Source organism: Podarcis cretensis (assembly GCF_951804945.1).
Source record: "Podarcis cretensis genome assembly, chromosome: 8".
NCBI lineage: Eukaryota > Metazoa > Chordata > Lepidosauria > Squamata > Lacertidae > Podarcis > Podarcis cretensis.
Genome location: NC_137177.1, coordinates 76,099,834 through 76,119,044, shown reverse-complemented (window position 1 = coordinate 76,119,044; position 19,211 = coordinate 76,099,834). Strand labels below are relative to the sequence as shown.

Genomic DNA, 19,211 nt, shown 5'->3' with positions numbered 1-19,211 from the left:
TCTTCCTGCTCTTATACCCACTGTTGTTATAAAATACCACGACCAACTCCAGGTTTTGGAGGGTCCTCAGGCAAGATGCCCACTGGAGGACCCCCCTCCCTGGGTGGTCCCATCTCCTCCTCTCCTTGCTGTGCTGTACTCTGTACAGCTGCCTAGAACGTACATGGCAAGCAGAGAGAGGTGCTTCATCTCCTCACTCTGGTCCCTGCTTGGATGCTCTCAGGAGGCATTTGAACAGACAGCAGCCACAGCACCAGGAGGCTCCAAGGGTTGCCTGGGTGGGGGCTCTACTAAGGGTGGGGGCCTCAACAGGTGCTCAGTGGTGGCAGTTTCAGGATGAGAAACCACAGAAAGAGGATGTCAGGGCCATTACTGGTCAGATTTGGAAGGTCAACGCAGATTTGGAAGATTGGTTTCTTCAGCCTTTTGAAGGCCTGGGTCCTTGAAGTGGAGCATGAAGGCATTGCTTGGGGAACTGGCCATTGCAGAAGGCCAGGCTCCTGGTTTTTTTTTTTTTTTATTCCAAGCCCAGCCAGTCCAGAGGCTCCCCTCCTGCCTGCTGGCCACAGAGCCTCATGTCACATACTGCTATTTTCGAGCACATGAAAGCAAAGACACATAACTCACAGGGCTGGATGTTCACTTTAAATACGAAGTCCTAGTTGAAAATCCCTGAGTCCCTGGGAAAACATGTGGATGGATGCATAACTCCTCCCTGCTCAGTCTTTGGTAGGAAGAGGGATTTCCCCAAGGCCTGTCACACCCTCTTTTCTTATTATGGGGCAGTGTGTGTGTGTGTGTGTGTGTGAGAGAGAGAGAGAGAGAGAGAGAGAGAGAGAGAGAGAGAGAGAGAGGGAGGGAGGGAGGGAGGGAGGGAGGGAGGGGGAGGGAGGGAGAGAGAGATAGATCTATCTGTGGTACACAGAGGTCTATTTCACTACCACATTTGTCTGTTCTTGGCAGAGAGCTCTTCTGCATTGTGAGAGAGGGGAGAGACTGTAGAGGCTGGAGGAAAAAGTTCCCAACCCAAAAAAGCAACTGAATTATTTTTCTTTTTCTTCTCTTCTAGCCGACTGAAGAAAGAAAGTGACAAGCAGTTGTAATAAATTATTTATTTGTAATTCTGGCTGCAGAAGATCCCAGTCCTTGGGAAGAAATGGAATGTGTTTATCCACACACACACACACACACACACACACACACTGCGAAAAACAAGAGAATTTTATCTTTTCAAGATACCTTTCTCTATTTAAAATGAAAAAGGAGAAAAAACAAACAAGGAAGCCCAACCTATAGAGACTTTTAAAATCAGCACATATATTATAGAATTCATTTGTAGAGAAGATGTTTCCAAGACCAGTTTCAGGAGTCTCCTTGCATGATAAAACCTGTTAAGAAGCCTGTTGAGAGAGAAACAACCCCCTCAGAACTGGATGGAAGTAGTCAGAGGAAATTCCTTGGGCATTCTTGGGGGGGTTGTTTGAGGGGGTGGGTTGGGTTCGTTTTTTCATTTTTTTCATTTTGAGTAGGTGCTAGAATCAGGTTCACAACTTAATGCAAGCCACTGTGCATACAAAGAAATACACTCAATTTATATATAAATATATAAATATATATATACACTTTAAAAACAAAAACAAAAAAATACAAGAATGGCAAGTAGGTGGCATAACACCCTCTGAAAATCCAAGTGCTATAACAAGAATTTTAAAAGAAAAAAGTCTACTTTTATTTTAATACATTGTAGGAAAACTTCATAATTTTAAAGAGAGCTTTGCAGCATGGCTTTTTAAGTCTGTAAATAATTTTTTTGGGTTAGGGTTTAAAAAAAATTATAATAATCTCCACAAACTCCTGGTATCTTTCTTTCTCTCTCTCTCTCTCTCTCTCTCTCCCTCCCTCCCTCCCTCCCTCCCTCCCTCCCTCCCTCCCTCCCTCCCTCCCTCCCTCTCCCTCTCCCTCTCCTTCCATCTCCTCCTCTCTCTTCCTCTTGTTCTCTCTCTTCAGTAACATCACAAAACCGTTACTTCTTACCTGATGTTGACAAGAATACAGAGTTGATTTTTTAATATAAGAGGAATATATATAATTATCCCTTTAATTAAAGGGAAGATGACATGGGGGGGGGTCAGTAATTTCAAAATGGTCGAGAGCTTGACTTGACGGTTTGGTAGCAACATGAGCATTAAAGGGAGTTGCAGGGATAATATGTTTTTTTCTATAAAAAAAACAAGAACACAACTCTTTTTCTTTTTGTGTGTGTGCGTGTGCGCTGTTCTTTTTAATTTAATTCATTTGTTCCACGAACATCCTAAATCGCTTTTCATTCTCATAGGTTTGTTTTTGACATAACTCAGTTCCTCAGCCGGTGAACAAGACCGCATATTCCTGTACTGGTTCTGTCGAAAAGCCGTCACGGTTTCCACCAGCGCAAGAGTTTTTTTGAAGCAGAAGTTGGAAAGGTAGCAGTTTTCAAGAAATGGGCTCTTGAAATGTTAGGCTACCCCATGTCTCCCCTTTCCTCCACAAACATAGCATTAAACTGAAACTGTGTCCTAAAAATGCAGGCACACACACACAGAGTCTACCAATTAAGACAACAATAATGCGGTGATGTTTCTTTGGCCACAAGGCGTTCAGTTCAAGGAGGAAATTCTCCTTTATTCTCAATGTCAGGATGTGCTCCATGCATACCCACCGGGAACCCTTCCACACCAGTCATGAGAGCTGTTGATATGAGGCAGACTGTCCTTTAGATAGCATGGAAGTTTACATGCAAACCATTTCCCTTCAAGTAATATCTCTATATATGTTATAAAATTTATTTGAATAGTGCCGAATCGAAACTTCCCATCCCTGACAAGTTACACATTTTGAAAGAAAAGGGACAGGCAGAGGGGCTGCTTCAGAGCTGTGCGTTTTTTTCGAAATTGCCCCCCTGAACGCAAAGCTTAAATTTCACTCTTAAAAGCTGGAAGCCGCCTCTGCGCTCCTGGGCTTTGTTTTTAATCGGTCCAATATTAGCAGGTTTGTGTTGTTTTTGTGTGTGTGCTTTGCTGGGCACAGAAGGGGATTTGCACTTGGTCTTACCTCAAGGGCACAATTGACCAGGGCGGTCTCACTCTTCCCCCCCTCACCCCCAGTTCATGACAGCAGAGTAAATTTCTTCCCCCCCCCCCAAAAAAAATCCTCATCTTGAATGCTCTTTTGGGATACGGTGGAGTGAGAATAAGACTCAATAAATGTGCCTCGGGCAGCCTTTTTCCTGCCTGCTGTTTGCAGTAGCTTAGGAGTTATCCTTGTTTTGTAAAAAAAATTCACACTCTCCAATGCACGAGGCAGGGAAACTCTGAAGGCTTAGAGTGGGGTTGACCATCTTCTGTCAGAAGCTGTCAATGTCGCAAACACATGACAACTGTATGAATCCTATTTTTTAATTCCCTTCGAACTGCTAGTTTAGTTACACTTTTTTAAAAAAAATAAATGAGTTGGATTAGTGCAGGAATCTGCAGGGCTGTGTAATAACACATTTTCCTGTTAGTTGCATTCATTATAACATTTCCTGATTCTTGTTCCTTTTGGAAGGCTGCTTCATTTGCTGTAAAGACTGTTATTTGTGGTGGTAGGAGTCCATTGGGCCTGATCAGATAACCCCGTAGCTAATCGTTCAGCAGTCTCTTAAACAGCACATACGGCAGGTGGAATTTTAATCCAGCCTAACAGAAATTTGGGTTCCTCTTACCTTGGTCCAGAGAGCGGAGCTTTCTCCCTGCTCCCTGACTCCTGCTCCTTCTTCCCAAACCATCCTTCTTTCCCATTGTTTCCTTACTGGCAGTCCACGCCTCTTGTCTCTGTGCAGTGGCAAATAGCTGGTGGTTATTAAGCCATCCACCTGCCTTACAGCCCCTCCAGGTGGTTCTGAAGTTAGCCTAACTGCGGACCATATTTTGGTCACACAAGCCACACGGGGTGTCCTCAGAATTGTCACGGTCACCTCTTCTCAGGTCAGTTTCTGAACCGCCGAGAGCTGTAGCACTGAACTGAGCATCAGGAAACTCTAAGTTCATGGTGCTAAACGTCCAGCAAGATGCAAGCTAACAAGACAGAGTCATTGCTTAAAAGCCTAGCTAGCATCTCATGTTTTAACACTGTCATCCGGAATGGAATAAACTTCGCATAATGATCTGTCTTAACAGGCCGGACATCCCTAGCTGCTTATTATCAGTCCTCCTCTGTCTTGCCTTGTCTTTTTGAAGACGCCTCCTTGCAGCAAGCATAATCTAGTTTTTAACTGCCCTCAACTCTCTCAGAAAACAGAACCAGCCATATTGGTGAGGGTGGTGATATTTCAGTACCTTCAGGAGACACACTTAGCATGGATGTTGCAGACCATCCTCCTCTGACTTGGTGCTCTCCTGGTGTTTTGGACTACAACTCCCATCAGCCACACCCAGTAGGCTGATGGGAGTTGTAGTCCGAAACATCTGCAACTCGCCAGTCTAGGAAAGACAGACAAACGGTACCAGTTAATTACGCCTTTCCCTCCACAGTTTACATGCATTTCATTGTGCTTCCTCATAAACTCTTGACCTTTTGGGTTTCTTTTTTTATGCTTGCATAACAGTATGAATCATTCCACAGTGGTGGGGAGCCCAGAGGTTCTTTGTCCTCAGATCTTAATGATTAGCTACAGTGTTATTTGCCCTAATTCTCCCAAGACCACCATGCTCTGTTAGAATCTCCCAACTTTTTACAGTTACCTTTTCAGAAAAAAACTTTTTTAAAGCAAGATTTTATTTTTTGCTTTGAACTTCAAAAATCCATTTTATTTTATTTTGCTTTTTGTGTGTGCGTGCGTGTGTGATTTTACTTTATTTTTTCAAAATCAAACCGTCTCTTGTTCTGTGTCGTCCTGGTTTGAGCTAGTTTCACCGCACCGTTTAAAAGCAGAATATACATTCTGACAGCTACATTTATATATATATCTTGAGGCTTAGTGTATATATGAGTAGGTTTACCATGGGATAACACAGTGTAAAACAGAGTAGAAAACCCAGAAATCGTGACTTCTGTGTTCTCTCCATTTGAGTATTTTGTAATTTTTTTGAAATATTTGTGGACATAAATAAAAACCAAGCTACACTATGGCAGTTTTGATTTTGTTTGAAAAGTGTGGCATGCATATTTTAATGGGGCATGAGGTTGGGGTGGGTTCACTAACCATGAACCTCGTCGGAAGCAACAACCAGAGTGACTTGGCTTCATCCTAAGCATCTTCTCATCGGTTTCCTCTTAACTGCACAAAGACCATCCTACAACAAGGTAACAAAACGAGGTGGGTCCTATTTCAGACAGCACAGTCCCTTTGGACATTTGCCCCTGTAAGGTGGACTATTGCCATATGCCATGGTTGGGACAGGCTATTCAGTTACATATTTTCTTAAGTAACACATTTGCGTCCTGCCCTGCCTTTAAGGTGTCAAGATGGTTGGGTGTGCATGGAGTTAATCCTGTGTTTACCTTCACAGCCACCCTTCAAGGTAGGTTAGTCTGAGAGTTAATGGCTGTCCCAAGCTCTCTCTGGGTTTTGGATGATGCCTGTGAGTCTTGTAGCAGGCGTCATGATAGATTAGGCATTCCCTCTGCTGTGCGTGTGATTGTGTGAGACAGAGAGGGAGAGAGAAAGGGGAAAACTTCTGTTTAGACCAGGGGTCAGCAACCTTTTTCTGCCATGGGCAGACCATGTGGTGGGCCAGACTATATGGGGGGGGGGGGAATGAACCAATTCCTATGCCCCACAAATAACCCAGATATGCATTTTAAATAAAAGCACACATTCTACTCATGTAAAAACATGCTGATTTTTTTTTTGGGGGGGGGGAGGTTTCCCCCAAAAAGCTCAACCATTTTGGTGGTTTCCTTGAAAAAGCTCATTGTGAGTGTCAGGAGTTTTACTTTTTGAAATATGGCAGCCTTAGTTAAGCACCAGAGCCCTAAAACCCTTCATGCCATTGCTTTTGCTCTTCTTTGGTTTCTTTTAAATTAGATTTTTGCTGCTGATCCAGGAAATGTAAATATTTATTTATTTATAATCCTGTTCTTTGGCAGAGAGAGAGAGAGAGAGATCTCAGAGGAGCTTTCAAATCATTATGAAAAAGACACTCCCTGCACTCAGGTTTACAATCTGAAAAGACAAGACACAAAAGGAAAATGGATTGGGATAGAGGAAGAAACTAGCAAACCCCTACCAAAGCAGCTCTGACCTTGAGAATCCCATGAATGCCAGGATCCGTCATGGCAGGAGGGCAGGGTATATACTGTAATGTTATAATAAAGAGATGGCGTTGCCACCTTGATTAACCTGGGGGTGATTCAGGTTTTCAGCCCTGGGTACCAAAATGTCTCACAATGGCCTTGCCAGGACCCTGTGTGGAGTTGTGTCTGATCCTGTCTCCTGTTCTCTTCCCTCTTCTGGGTAATTTGCTCTGCCACACACGCCCCAGCCCTTGTCCTCCCTTTGCTCTGCTGAACACGATGGCAAGTGACTAGAATTCATCCATTGCAGAAAACACCTTCATCTAAATGTAAATGCCATTTCCCTGCCTCGGGCTGCTGCTTCATTCTTTTCTCTCCACTTCGGGGAAACGGATACAAGATAATGCCACTGTCACCACCCCAATCAATTTCTGTCCATGTCAAGCAAAAGCTTTTGTCCTAATACGTCTTTGAAATGTATTGTTCTGGGATGACAGAAGATGCATTCATTGGGGGCTGGGAGAAGAAGGGCACACTCTGAGAAATAGTCTCATTCAAGGAGAAACCCCAAAGGATTGGAGCCGTGTGCATGAAGGAAGTGGCTTGGGGAAGGAGTCATAGAACTCTTCAAACCCACCCAAATTTCCCTTTGCTCACTAAGGTGCAGTAGCCAGTGCCCATTGGGACTGCTTGGTCAGAAACAGGGAGACCAGCAGAGTCAGTGGCAGCCAGAGCCACCTTCCATTGGTTGTAAGTAAGAAGGTGGGCAGGGGGTTGGTGAGGCTGTGCCCCATTTGCTCATAGCAAATGGTCTCTGCACCTTAAATGTGAATTAAGGATCCCTGTACTGGATTATCTAGCTAGCCGGACAGATGTTAGTCTGCAGCTCTGGTCAGGCCAGGCAGCGTAGCCAGTGCTTAAAAGCGACCCAGCCATTTTATGGAATAACAACCATATAATAGTACTCTTGAACTGGTTTTACTGTTAGTTTATTGAGTTGGCAATCCTTTGCGTTTTGTATTTTACTTTATTGCTCCAGTAGCATTTTGTTGCAAAGCTCTCAATAAATTTCCAAATTACCAATAAATACTGATGAGAGAGTTGTAGTCCAACCATATCTGGAGGGCCACAGGTTTTCTGTGCTTGTTTTAAATACAGCAAGGTGGCTACTGGAGCGTTTTTCAAATAGTTATGTCCTGGAGGCAGAGCTGGAGAAGAGGACCTGGGTACCCTCAGTTGGCTGGTGAGATGCCATCGCCACAGCAGGACCATTTGTTGCCGAGTCTTCCTTGGATTACACCACCATGCGGCCATTTTAAATTTCCCACAGTGTCCTGGACGAATGCCTATGCCATGAAGATTGTGGGAAATTTTCTAGGGTGGCTTGTGGTTGCCCACCATGATGACCAGGTTCAGGAGAGACGAAAGGAGAGATGTCTTCACATAGCACAAAGCTAAAACTAGGGAATCTGTTGCCATGAGTAATATGGCCAGTTAGGGTGGCTTTAAAAGAGGATTAGACAAATTCATAGAACCAGGATGGCTATGTTCTGCCTCCACTGTCAGAGGAAGTGTGCCTCTTTATATCAGTTGCTGGGAATCACAGGCATCTGGTCGGCCACAGTGAGAACAGGATGCTGGACTAGTTGGACCTTTGACTTGAGCAGGCTCTTACTATGTTCTTAAGCGACAGGTGCTTGAATGAATGGTCACGATTAGCATTTTTTGTTCCAAATAACAGTTGCATATCCCTGCCCAGCCAGACGCCCGTAACGTTCTTGAATTTGGCCAGCAGGTGGCAGCATTCACTAAAAATGTAGCTTCCTACTGAGATACATGTTATGCTGTACACAGACTGGCATCGTCAGAGGGGTATTTATAAAGTTTTGCTTTAAACAAAACTGTGTTTAAAAATGCACCCTAGAGCCTTTTACTACACATGGGCTACTGAGGCATTCCGCAGTGTTGGAGGATGTGCACGTAGCTTTAAGTTTAGAAGCAACTGTTATTCAGAAGCACTGCTGCCTCCACGTGCGCCCCCCCCCCCCCCCCAATCAAGCTATTCTGGAGCAATTTATTGTTGTACATTGCTTTGAGTTGCTTTTGTGACATCAAGTGATTCATAAGTTTAGTAAATGAGAGTAGTAATAATAGTATTTATTTATTTATTTATTTATGCATGCATGCATGCATGCATGCATACATACATACCCCACCCTTCTGACTGGGTTTCCTTAGCCATTCTGGGCCGCTTCCAACAAAATATTAAAGATACAAAAAAATTAAAAAAAATGCATGCCCATTCAAAGCAATCTTATGCCACTTTAAACAACGGTGGCTTCTGCTAAATAACCTTTGGAACTGTAGTTTGTTAAGAGTGCTGTGCGGTATTTGGAGATCCCTCACAGAACTCCAGTTCCCAGCACTCTTAACAAACCAGTTTCCAGGATTTTTTTTTTGATTTTTTTTTTGGGAAGCCCTGTTTAAAGAGGTATAATACTGCATTAAATTTATAGTGCAGGTGAGGCCTCCCGAGATTCCTCTTTATATCCATACTGCCTCTGTTGCACCTGCACAACTTGCAATAAAATCAGCTGGAATCTCGCATGCAGGCTTCCAGTCAACCACTGGAGGCTTGTTCACATGCTATGCAAAGCACGGGGGCAAGCTGCCTCTAGCACAGGTGCAAAAGTGTGCATGTGCGAAAGAGGACACACACTTGTTGCATATGGGCCGTACCCTCCTTGAACAACACGTGAATAACTGTGCTGGTGTGCGGGTCAGTGGAATGTGACTCTTGTCCCCATGTTTGAGCTGCCCGTTTGGGAACTTGTAAGGGAAGAGTCATATGGTTGTCATATGCCCGCAATTCGGCCTTCAGAAACAGTTTCCGGGCGGAAATCACTGTGAACAACACTGGGCAAAACTAAGAAAAAATCTCGACAACTTTGGCCAAAAACTTTATTTTCCCCTTCAACTTTTGCGTCCGGATTTTTACTTTTCGAAATATGGCAACCCTACCTCAGGGCTGAGCCTGACATTTGGAGCAAATACTCATTTTAACACTCCCTCAGACGCTCATTTTAGATACATTTCCCCCTCTTAAGCATTCATTTTAAACATCTTTCCCCTCACTTGTTTGAAACATTAACAAACAAAATTCCCCTCGTGAGGTTTTGGGGGGGGTTTTTTGGTTAAAAACCACTCAAGAAAGAAGGTCTCCTGTATAGAAACCGGGCAGGCCTCGGCCTTGCCTTCCTCCGGCCAATCCCGTGGCGGCATTTTGCATCAGGGCCTGCCTACCCAGCCCCTCTGCCAATCAAGCGGCTGCATTTCCCTCGCTCCTCGGTCACTGTCCAGAGATGGAGAGCGAGGAAGGAGAATGGCTGCGAGGCATGAAAGCTAATTTCATACACTCAGTAAGTTTCTCTTTCCTTACTGACCTTGCTGGAAGAACCAGCTGTTTGTACATGCGAGAGAGTAATGGGGTTGGAGTGGACTGGAGTAAAATATCAAGACAGTGGGAAAACATCTGAAGTGTGTCTCTATTTTGAAAAAAAATTGCTGTATTTTAATAACTAAAGCCAAAACAACAACCCTTTTGCCAACTTCCTCCATGTTTAGGGTCTGAGTTACCTCTCCTCACAGAGAAGCACCTACAATTTTCATTTATTTATTTATTTTTAAAAATTTATTTGCCAAGTCCTTCCGTTGTAATTCTTCTCCTGCGCTGATTTTATTTTATTTTTCTAAAAGAAAAGGCTCCATTTCTCAGAATAAGGCTTTCAGTTCTGTCCATGTTTATTTGGGAGTCATGGTTGTCAGGAGCGGGGAGTCTTTCTCTTTCCCCTGAATGAATTATAATCTCCAGAATCCCAGCTTTCTGGGTTTTTTTTTCTTTTAAAAAAAACAACAAACAAGTTTCTAGCATTTGTAGGATCTGACACAAAATGTAGAAAAAGTGCAAATTTCCACAATTTTTTTATGAGCCTGTGCACGCACCATACGTCTAAAGCGCATCCTAACCCCCTCCCAAATGAAAATAGTCCTGGAAATTGTCGTTTGTTAAGGGTTCTGGGAATTGTAGCTCTGTGACGGTAGACTACAGTTCCCAGGATTTTGGGGCAGAAGCTTGTGTGCTTTAAATGTATGAAACTAGCCTCCCATCTTTCAGTGTTTTAGCCAATGAATGCAGTCTTAGGAGTGACTGATGTTCAGGGGAGCCAATCTAGCTAATCAGAGAAAGAGAAGGCTGGTTTGAAACATCTGTTGCCTATTGTAGACTTCAGATTGGTTTTTAAGACTTTTGTGCTGGTCTCACCTGGTGGAGAAAGGTTTTGCTGTTGGCTGGTTGAAGACCAAAGTGTTTGGGTGCGTGTGTGTGTGATAATTCATTCAGCTTGGAACAACAATTCATGCAACTGATAGGGTGAACTGTGCATAAAAACTTCTGCCACAATACATTTTTTTTGTCTACAATCTGAGTGTGTCAGTGACACTTTGGGATCTTGACTTTGATGGTGTTTACCAAAACAAGTCCATATGTTCTTTGGAGACAGAGAGTGAAAATATTCATTTTTTTCCTCCATAGCACAGTCTCTCAAGGTCTCACCTCTCATTCTCCTTTCACCTTTTGTTATCCCTCCTGCAACACAGAGATTAATTTACCGCCTTTGCATGCCTACTCAGAAGTAATCCCACGGAGTTCAATTAGGCCTGTTACTCCAAGCTCAGTGGGGAGAGGATTGCCATATTAGCTGATTTTAATAAGAGTTATATGTGTGAAATTGTGCAAACAATTGCTGCATAGTTCTAAAGAAAGATATTGCCATCTGTTGTTGGATAAAATCCCCACATGCTCAGAGTTTGCCGCAACTGGAATCATGGAATTTGGCCCCATGTATTAATTTAGTTTTATCAAATTAATGAAACCCAGTGAGCATAATATAACAAGCACCCAGCCTGCAAATATTAAAATCCACAGCAAAAATATCTGCGAACGCCATCTACGATCTAATAACAAGTATGAAACCATTCTGGGAAGAGTAATTTTGTGCCTTTCACCACTAGATGGCACTGCTGTCTATGTTTTGGTTTGATGGCAGCTTATTTCAGGGGTCACCAACCCGGCGGGCACCTGGGCACCTGTGAAGGCTCCCAGTGGTGCCCTGGGCAGATGCCCCAGACTGTGAGCTTTCATTTAACAATAAAAAGTAAGTCCCTAACCCTCCTAGACGACGCGGGTGGCGCTGTGGGTAAAACCTCAGTGCCTAGGACTTGCTGATCACAAGGTCGGCGGTTCGAATCCCCGTGGCGGGGTGAGCTCCTGTCGTTCGGTCCCAGCTCCTGCCCACCTAGCAGTTCGAAAGCACCCCTAAGTGCAAGTAGATAAATAGGTACCGCTTTATAGCGGGAAGGTAAACGGCGTTTCCGTGTGTGGCGCTGGTGCTGGATCGCCAGATGCCACTTAGTCACTCTGGCCACGTGACCCGGAAGTGTCTCCGGACAGCGCTGGCTCCCGGCCTCTTGAGCGAGATGAGCGCGCAACCCTAGAGTCGGACACGACTGGCCTGTATGGGCAGGGGTACCTTTACCTTTACTAACCCTCCTAGAAAGAATATTATGGGGCAAAATGTACAGATACCTTCTAAGCAATTTCTGTAAAATGAGTGGAGTCGCCACCTTGTATATTTTTTCCTGGTACTTAGGAAAGCTTCCTGTTATTATTAGATTGCAACTGTGTGTTTTTGTGTGTGAGAGAGTGATCTCCACAATCAGTACCATCACAGCATAGCGTGACTTCCTATGATAAGCATAATATTTTGGGGGATGGTTGTCTCTTAATTTTGTGTTATGCCATGCTCCCCGTGGCAGCCATTTTGTGGTTGTGCGTTTTCAGCCCTACCTTGAGATGCTGGGAATTGAACCCATTGCCCTCTGCAAGCAAGGCATATTTCCTACCACTGAGCTACACCCCTTCTCTTAAGAGTTAGGAAAAATGCCTTGTGTCAACTCTGACCAAGGCCTGTCTATCTCAGCATTGTGTCTGCACTGACTGGCAGTGGCTCTCCAGGGTTTCACGCAGGTGGGGGTGGGGCATTCCCAGCCCCACCTAAAGATGCCAGGGATTGAACCTGGGATCTTCTGCATAACAAAACAAATTCTCTGCCACTAAGTTATGGATAGCTCTAATACTCAAAGGAAGCTGCCAGTATGCTGAGCTACAACACATCCTCATTTCCCTTCAGACATATATTGAGCATTTTTACTACATGGTTTCACTACATGGTGCCTTCTGTTGCTGTGAGACAGAATGAGAAATAAACCGGGCTGCCACCCACTTTAATTAATCTCAACTGATTTGGTTAATCTCAACTGATTAACGAATTAATGAATAACGCTCTTAAAAATTGCACATGATGAAATCCAATCATTCAAAAGGGGTGCAGAGAAACAAACCGTGTGAACTCAGACGTGTTGCAGTAACAGTTCTCCTGGAAAAGAGATGGGGAACTGGATCTGGTTGGTGGTCCAGAACATGATGTGTCCCATGGACCAGATTTGTCTTGCCAGGGTCACCTGACATCACAGTGATGTCAGGTGACCTTTTTTTGCATAGTGCTAAGCATAATCAGCTGATCAGTTGGTGCTTGTAAAGTGATGTCTATGGGGCTGTGTGCAGATGCTGCTGACCTGCAGTGCCTGCAACCTCCCCTTTCAGTTAAGCCATGTCTTTATTTGCCCTACAACTGCCACCATATATGTCAGCTGGTGTAGGGCAAGTAGGCATGCCTTTGCCAAAGTGGCCTTACAGGCCAAATAGGGAGGCTGGGTGGGCCCAGTTAGGCCCCACTTTGGTCTTTCCCTGCTCAACCCACATTCTGTGTGTGGTGTGTGTGTGTGTGTGTGTGTGAGAGAGAGAGAGAGAGAGAGAGAGAGAGAGAGAGAAAGCACGGAAGGAATGTGTCTTTTAATATGGTGCTTGCCATCTGTACTTTTTGCAAGAACTTTTATTAAAAACGTAATTAAGAATCTGCTGCCTGGTTTAATGGGGGGCACTGTTTCATTCTATCAAAAATGTTTTTATCGACTTAATTTAACTATTTGACTGAACGTAACAGCCCTTAAAAAATGAACTGATTGGGAACACAGGAAGCTGCCTTATACTGAGTCATACCACTGGCTCATCTAAATTAGTATTGTTTACACTGTCTGGCGGCAGCTCTCCAGGGCTTCAGACAAGCATATCTCCCCTACCTGGGGAGTGGAGATCAACTGTCCTTTGGCTGAGATCTGAGTTGCCTAGAATGGCTACAACTGCTACTTCACGGAGGATGTTGACCAATTCAAGTCCTGTTTAACAAACACTCTTAAGAGCAGAGAGGGCTATGGCTCAGTGGTAGAGCATCTGCTTTGCATGCAGAAGGTTCCAGGTTCAATCCCTGGCATCTCCAGGTAGAGCTGAGAGAGACTCCTTTCTGAAACCCTGGAGAGCCACTGCCAGCCAGTGTATACATAACAAGCTAGATGGACCAATGATCTGACTCTGAATAAGGGCGCTTCTTACGTCCTGGAAAAAATAATAATTTCCCTCCCAGATTCCACTTATTTCCACATTTCCACTTATCCTGCATTATCTTCCTCTTTGGTCATTCCACCCTGGTTCTCTCACTCTCCCTGCTGGAAACTTTTGCAGCTATTAAAGGGAATTGTTCCCATGCAGCCCACTCTCCAAATACCACCCATCAAATTGACGGGCCCTTAGCTAGTTTGTAGTAGTGCATTAAATAAAGCTCAGTTCTTTCATATAGACACTAGGGGGCACTCACGGTACACCACAGGTCTCAAAGGGACTAAGCAAGAAACAAACTGAACTTTTATAAGGCTGCAGCTTGAAAAGCAAAAGCCACCAGAAGATGAAACATTGGAGCTCCTCTTAATGCCTTGCCTGCTGTGGAGCTTCCTTTTCTTCCTTTCTAAAAGATGGTTTTCTGGGGGGTGGGAGTGATGCTGCTGCTTTATACTGAATCAGACTGCAACTCACACCCTGGTCAGTCCCCTTATGCTGTTTCTGCCCCAAGCAGTCAGTATTTAGAGGTGCACCGCCTCTGGAAATTGAGGTTCTCTTCAGCGATCATAACTAATAGCTATTAGTAGACCTGTCCTCATTCATGGATTTGTCTAATCCCACTTTCTAAAGCAATCTAAGCCTGCTTTTATTGTCACATCTGGTAGCAGTGAATTCCATAAGCTATGCATTGTGTGAAAATGCCCTTTCTTCTGTCCCAAATTGTATTGCCATTACCAAAACAATTGGGGGATCATGAGCTTTCATAATACAGTGGTACCTCGGGTTACATACGCTTCAGCTTACATACACTTCAGGTTACAGACTCTGCTAAACCAGAAATATTACCTTGGGTTAAGAAATTTGCTTCAGGATGAGAACAGAAATCGTGCTCCGGCGGCACAGCGGCAGCGGGAGGCCCCATTAGCTAAAGTGGTGCTTCAGGTTAAGAACAGTTTCAGGTTAAGAACGGCCCTCCGGAACGAATTAAGTACTTAACCCAAGGTACCACTGTACAGGAATGGAGAAAGATAATTCTGAGTGGCGTTTCAATAATATTTTACTTTATTTTATTTTATTTTTGTATAAAATATAAAAGTTGCTCGCCAACTACTAGGAATTATTGACCTCCTTCCTATGTTAGGAACATAGGAAGCTGCCTTGTACTGATCAAGACCACTGGTCCATGTATTGTCTACACTGACTGGCTGCATCTCCCTAGGATTTCAAGCAGTGAGTCTTTCTGAGCCCTCCCTGCAGTTGCCATTGGAGATTGAACCCAGGGCTTTATCTGCCACAGGTAAAGGTAAAGGGACCCCAGACCGTTAGGTCACGTCGCGGACGACTCTCGGGTTGCGGTGCTCATCTCGCTTTATTGGCCAAGGGAGCTGGCATGCAGCTTCTGGGTCATGTGGCCAGCATGACTAAGCCGCTTCTGGCGAACCAGAGCAGTGCACGGAAACGCCGTTTACCTTCCCGCCGGAGCGGTACCTATTTATCTACTTGCACTTTGATGTGCTTTCGAACTGCTAGGTTGGCAGCTGCCACAAAGAAGCACTTAATGAGCCACCTTTCTGGCTTAGTTCTTGTTCTGAGATTCCACCAGACACTCTTTCAGGCATCCACGAGGACTAAAAACTTTCTGCACCCAGTACCACATCTTGAGGTCTTTCCCCCTCTTCTGCAGAACTGCATTACTGCCTTGCTTTGCCGCTGCAACTGCATACGATCAATCACCTTGTAACCTCTGCATTGTTCCTTATACTGTAATGATCCTGTTCTTCAGAAATACCTTTACCTCACCATGAACTCATCAGTGCCTTGCCCTCTACTAAAGGCACCCTGCTGGCAGCTGGAGCTGTCTAGCCAATCCCCCCCCCCCGCCATCACCTTTAGTTTCTTCTATTTGTAAAGTAGCTGAAAAACCAAAAGCTGTGTTTTGTTTGGTTCTGACATTGGCTTGCAACAGTCTAGGAGATGGGAGTTCAAGGCCAGCTGTGTTTGCTTCACAGTTTCCAGGCACGGCTGGGGAACGGCAGCCAAGGAAAGAGCCAAGTCACAGGAGATGGGGAAATTCCAAGCTGGGTGTTGATCAGAACAGGATTCTCGCTCGCCTGCAATGTGCGTTCTTCTCCACTGCCCCCTGTAGCAATGAGCTAAAGTTGTCCAATCCGTTCTGGCTGTCAGCAGCGGGGGAGCTGGATTTCACGCTTCCAAGTGTGTCTGCGTGCGGCTGTGTCTCTGACGTCTGCGCGCTGCCTCCTTTGCCCCCCTGCCAAGGAGGTTGGTGCCAACAGGCGGACAGACCGATGATCCATTTGTGACGCCAAGACCGTGGAAGCAACGCGTCTCCCGTTGGCAAAGCCTCACTTTCCCTATTACCACCTGTAGGGGATGAAGCAGCCTCTGTGCTCCCATTGAAACCCGGTAGCAGCAGTTCCAGATTCTGCACCCGAAAAAATGGGAATTCCGCGACTGGGAATCTGTTACACACAGCTATGTTTTTGCAAAGGACAACAGCAGTAAATGCTGAGGAACGTACTGTGCAAACTAAGACTGTCTTCTTTTACACAACTTAACTGTATTTTGCGTAATTTATCCTGGTTTGGGGGAGTTGCGAGGAAGGTTAAGAAGCTACAGTGGTGCCCCGCAAGACGGAAAACTCACTAGACGATAGAGTTTTCTGTTTTGGAGGTGCTTCGCAAAACAAATTTCCTATGGGCTTGCTTCGCAAGACGAAAATGTCTTGCGAGTTCCTGCAGGTTTTTTCCCCTCCCCCCCTTTTTCTAAGCCGCTTATCCGATAAGCCGCTAAAAGCCGCTAAAAGCCGCTAAACCGCTAATAGCGCTAATCCGCTAAGCCGTCAATGGGCTTGCTTCGCAAGATGAAAAAACCGCTAGACGAAGAGACTCGCGGAACGGATTCTTTTCGTCTTGCGAGGCACCACTGTATATGTGAGGTACCAGCAACCTGTATGCGGAACAGTTGCCCAAATGATACGTTCTTGACACATTTTGAGAGTCATCTCTTTATCAAGGGGATCTAAAGGGGGGAGGGCGGAACCCTTCAACACTGTAAAAACAAAACAAAAACACAGAATTACAAGCTGTAAAGACACACAGAGCTGAGCGATACCTTTATTTGGGAAGCAACCTTTTTGACTGGGCTGGGGAATCATTTTCAGCCCAAGGGCCACATAAGCAACTTTCTGGGGGCCACGTGGCTGGTTGTGGGTGTGGCCAGTGGCAAATGTGGGTAGAGCAATGGATGTGACATACCTTTATACCTCTTACCTTTGGCCCTCCAGATGTTGCAGCCGCCGTCAGCCCCAGCAAGCATGGGCAAGGACTAGGGATAATAGGACTTGTTCAGCAACATCTGGAAAAAACCAAAAGTTCCCCACAACTGCTTTAAATATCAGGCCAAGTTCCTGCTGTGCAGTAATCAGATAGATCTCAACACGCAGGCTAACACATGCAGCCTGCCTCGTCATCTAGTTTTAGCAAGAGGCAGCTCGAGAGCACATCCCAGTCAGGTGAAAGTGAATAGGGGTCATGGCTTGTGGTGACCTGAGAAGAGCCTTGAGGGCCAAAGAGAGAGGCCTGGGGAGCTGTATTTAGCCCTTGGTCCCTAGGTCCCTCCTGCTTTCCTGAGATGAGCTGCGGTTGATGGGAGTTATAGTCCAAAAATGTCTGGAAGGCAGCCGGTTGTGGAGCAAGGCTGCCACGTGTGCTCTGAAGCACATCCCAAGGAAGACTGTGGTTTTCACCCCTAACAATTTATGGGACCAAAGAAAGCTGCCTTATACCAACTTCTGCCTTGTACCACTTGGAGCAAAGATGCTCGCAGGAGTCCGCCCTCCTAACTGCCTCCTAACATGCAAGCTTCAGAGGCCTTTCTCTACCTTGGTTGTGAAAGCCTCTCAGCGGTCAGCAGGGCATTCTCTGTGGTGGCTCCTCTTTTATGGCATCACCACCCATCTGAGCCCTGACAAGCGATGCCACTGGTGGTATTTTAGGATTTGTTAAAAACAAAACTGTTTGCTCAGACAATAATGCTTGTTGGATTATCAGCTGCATCTTATTCACTGTGTAGTAGTATTAGTTTATTTATTTATATTGTACGTACATACATACATACATACATATGCTGCTCATTTGGCTGATTTTGTGGTTTTAATGAGTTTTTATATTTATAGACTCACCCATGAGATGGAGTATAATAGGTGGGAGTCTTCTTGTTTCTTGGTCACCACCTTCAAATACAAATATTTGTTTAATAAATAAATAAATAAATAGGTAGGTAGGTAGGTGAAGTCAGATCTTTGGTCCTTTTAGCTCAGCATCATCTATACCAGCTAGCAGTGGCTCTCTGGGGGCTGAAGTGCCCCCCCTCCCCATACCTGGAGATCCCAGGGATCAAACCTGGGACTTTTGCCATACAAAGCATGTTCTCCACCTCTGAATCACAGCCCATTCTCCTATAGGAACATAGGTAGCTGCCTTCCATTGAGTCTGACCCTTAGTCTATATAGGTCAGCATTGTCTACACTGACTGGCAGCAGCTCTCCAGGGCTTCAGGCAGGGGTGTTCCCAGCCCTATCTGGAGATGCTAGGGACTGAACCTGAGGCCTTCTGCATACAAAGCAGATGTTCTGCAGCTAACCTGCTTCCCCTCCTCCCTTTCCACAGGGTGCTATTACACAGATTAGCCATCTTGTGTGCCCTGCTGGGGCAGAAGCAGGGAGCTATAAATAAAACAAGTAGAAAAATAAAATTTCATAGATGCAAACCCTGCTGTGCCACAGAATGTAACTAGCAGAAAGCTGCAGCTAATTTTGACTTCCCTTCAAGTAGAATCAGCTAAAGCAATGCTCCCATTAAGAGGCAGAAGGCTTTAAATTATTATTAGCATTACTTTATAATTTCATAATACAGGTATTCGGGAAGCAAGGCAGGGATGACTACTCACTGAAAAAGCATTTCCTCTGCACTCAGACGGTTGCAGGTTCAGTCCCCAGTATCTCCAGTTTGTGTGGTCAAATACAGTCAAACCTCGGTTCCCAAATGCCTCTGTTTTGGAACATTTTGGCTCCTGAACACTGAAAACCTGGAAGTAAGTGTTCTGGTTTTCGGACGTTTTTTGGAAGCTGGACATCTGACACCGCTTCTGCTTGAGTGCAGGAAGTTCCTGCAGCCAATCGGAAGCCGTGCCTCAGTTGTTGAACAGCTTCTGGATTATGTTCAACAACCGAGGTTTGACTGTAGGTACAAGAGACATTTGAAGAGCCCCTCCTGCTGGTCAAGATAGGTAAAACTGGACTTGTATGGAACAATGGTTTCAGTGTCCACATTCCTAGAAGCTAGGCACCTTGGATTAATAAATGCAC

The 19,211-nt window shown here is 45.0% G+C and overlaps 2 protein-coding genes across 21 annotated transcripts in view; both read left to right on the top strand.

Annotated features, from left to right (window-relative positions):
* Positions 1-5,145, top strand: part of RERE (arginine-glutamic acid dipeptide repeats) — a 351,307-nt gene extending 346,162 nt beyond the window's left edge. For all 19 annotated transcript variants that reach the window (XM_079986730.1, XM_079986735.1, XM_079986734.1 and 16 more), the window contains one exon: positions 1,070-5,145. In XM_079986730.1, the coding sequence (XP_079842856.1) occupies positions 1,070-1,103 (34 nt within the window). In that variant the 3' untranslated portion in view covers positions 1,104-5,145. The remainder of the gene's footprint in view (positions 1-1,069) is intronic.
* Positions 5,146-9,610: 4,465 nt separating this feature from the next.
* Positions 9,611-19,211, top strand: part of SAMD11 (sterile alpha motif domain containing 11) — a 333,362-nt gene continuing 323,761 nt past the window's right edge. For both annotated transcript variants that reach the window (XM_079986850.1, XM_079986848.1), the window contains exon 1: positions 9,611-9,674. The gene's annotated coding sequence lies outside the window, so the exon portion shown is untranslated. The remainder of the gene's footprint in view (positions 9,675-19,211) is intronic.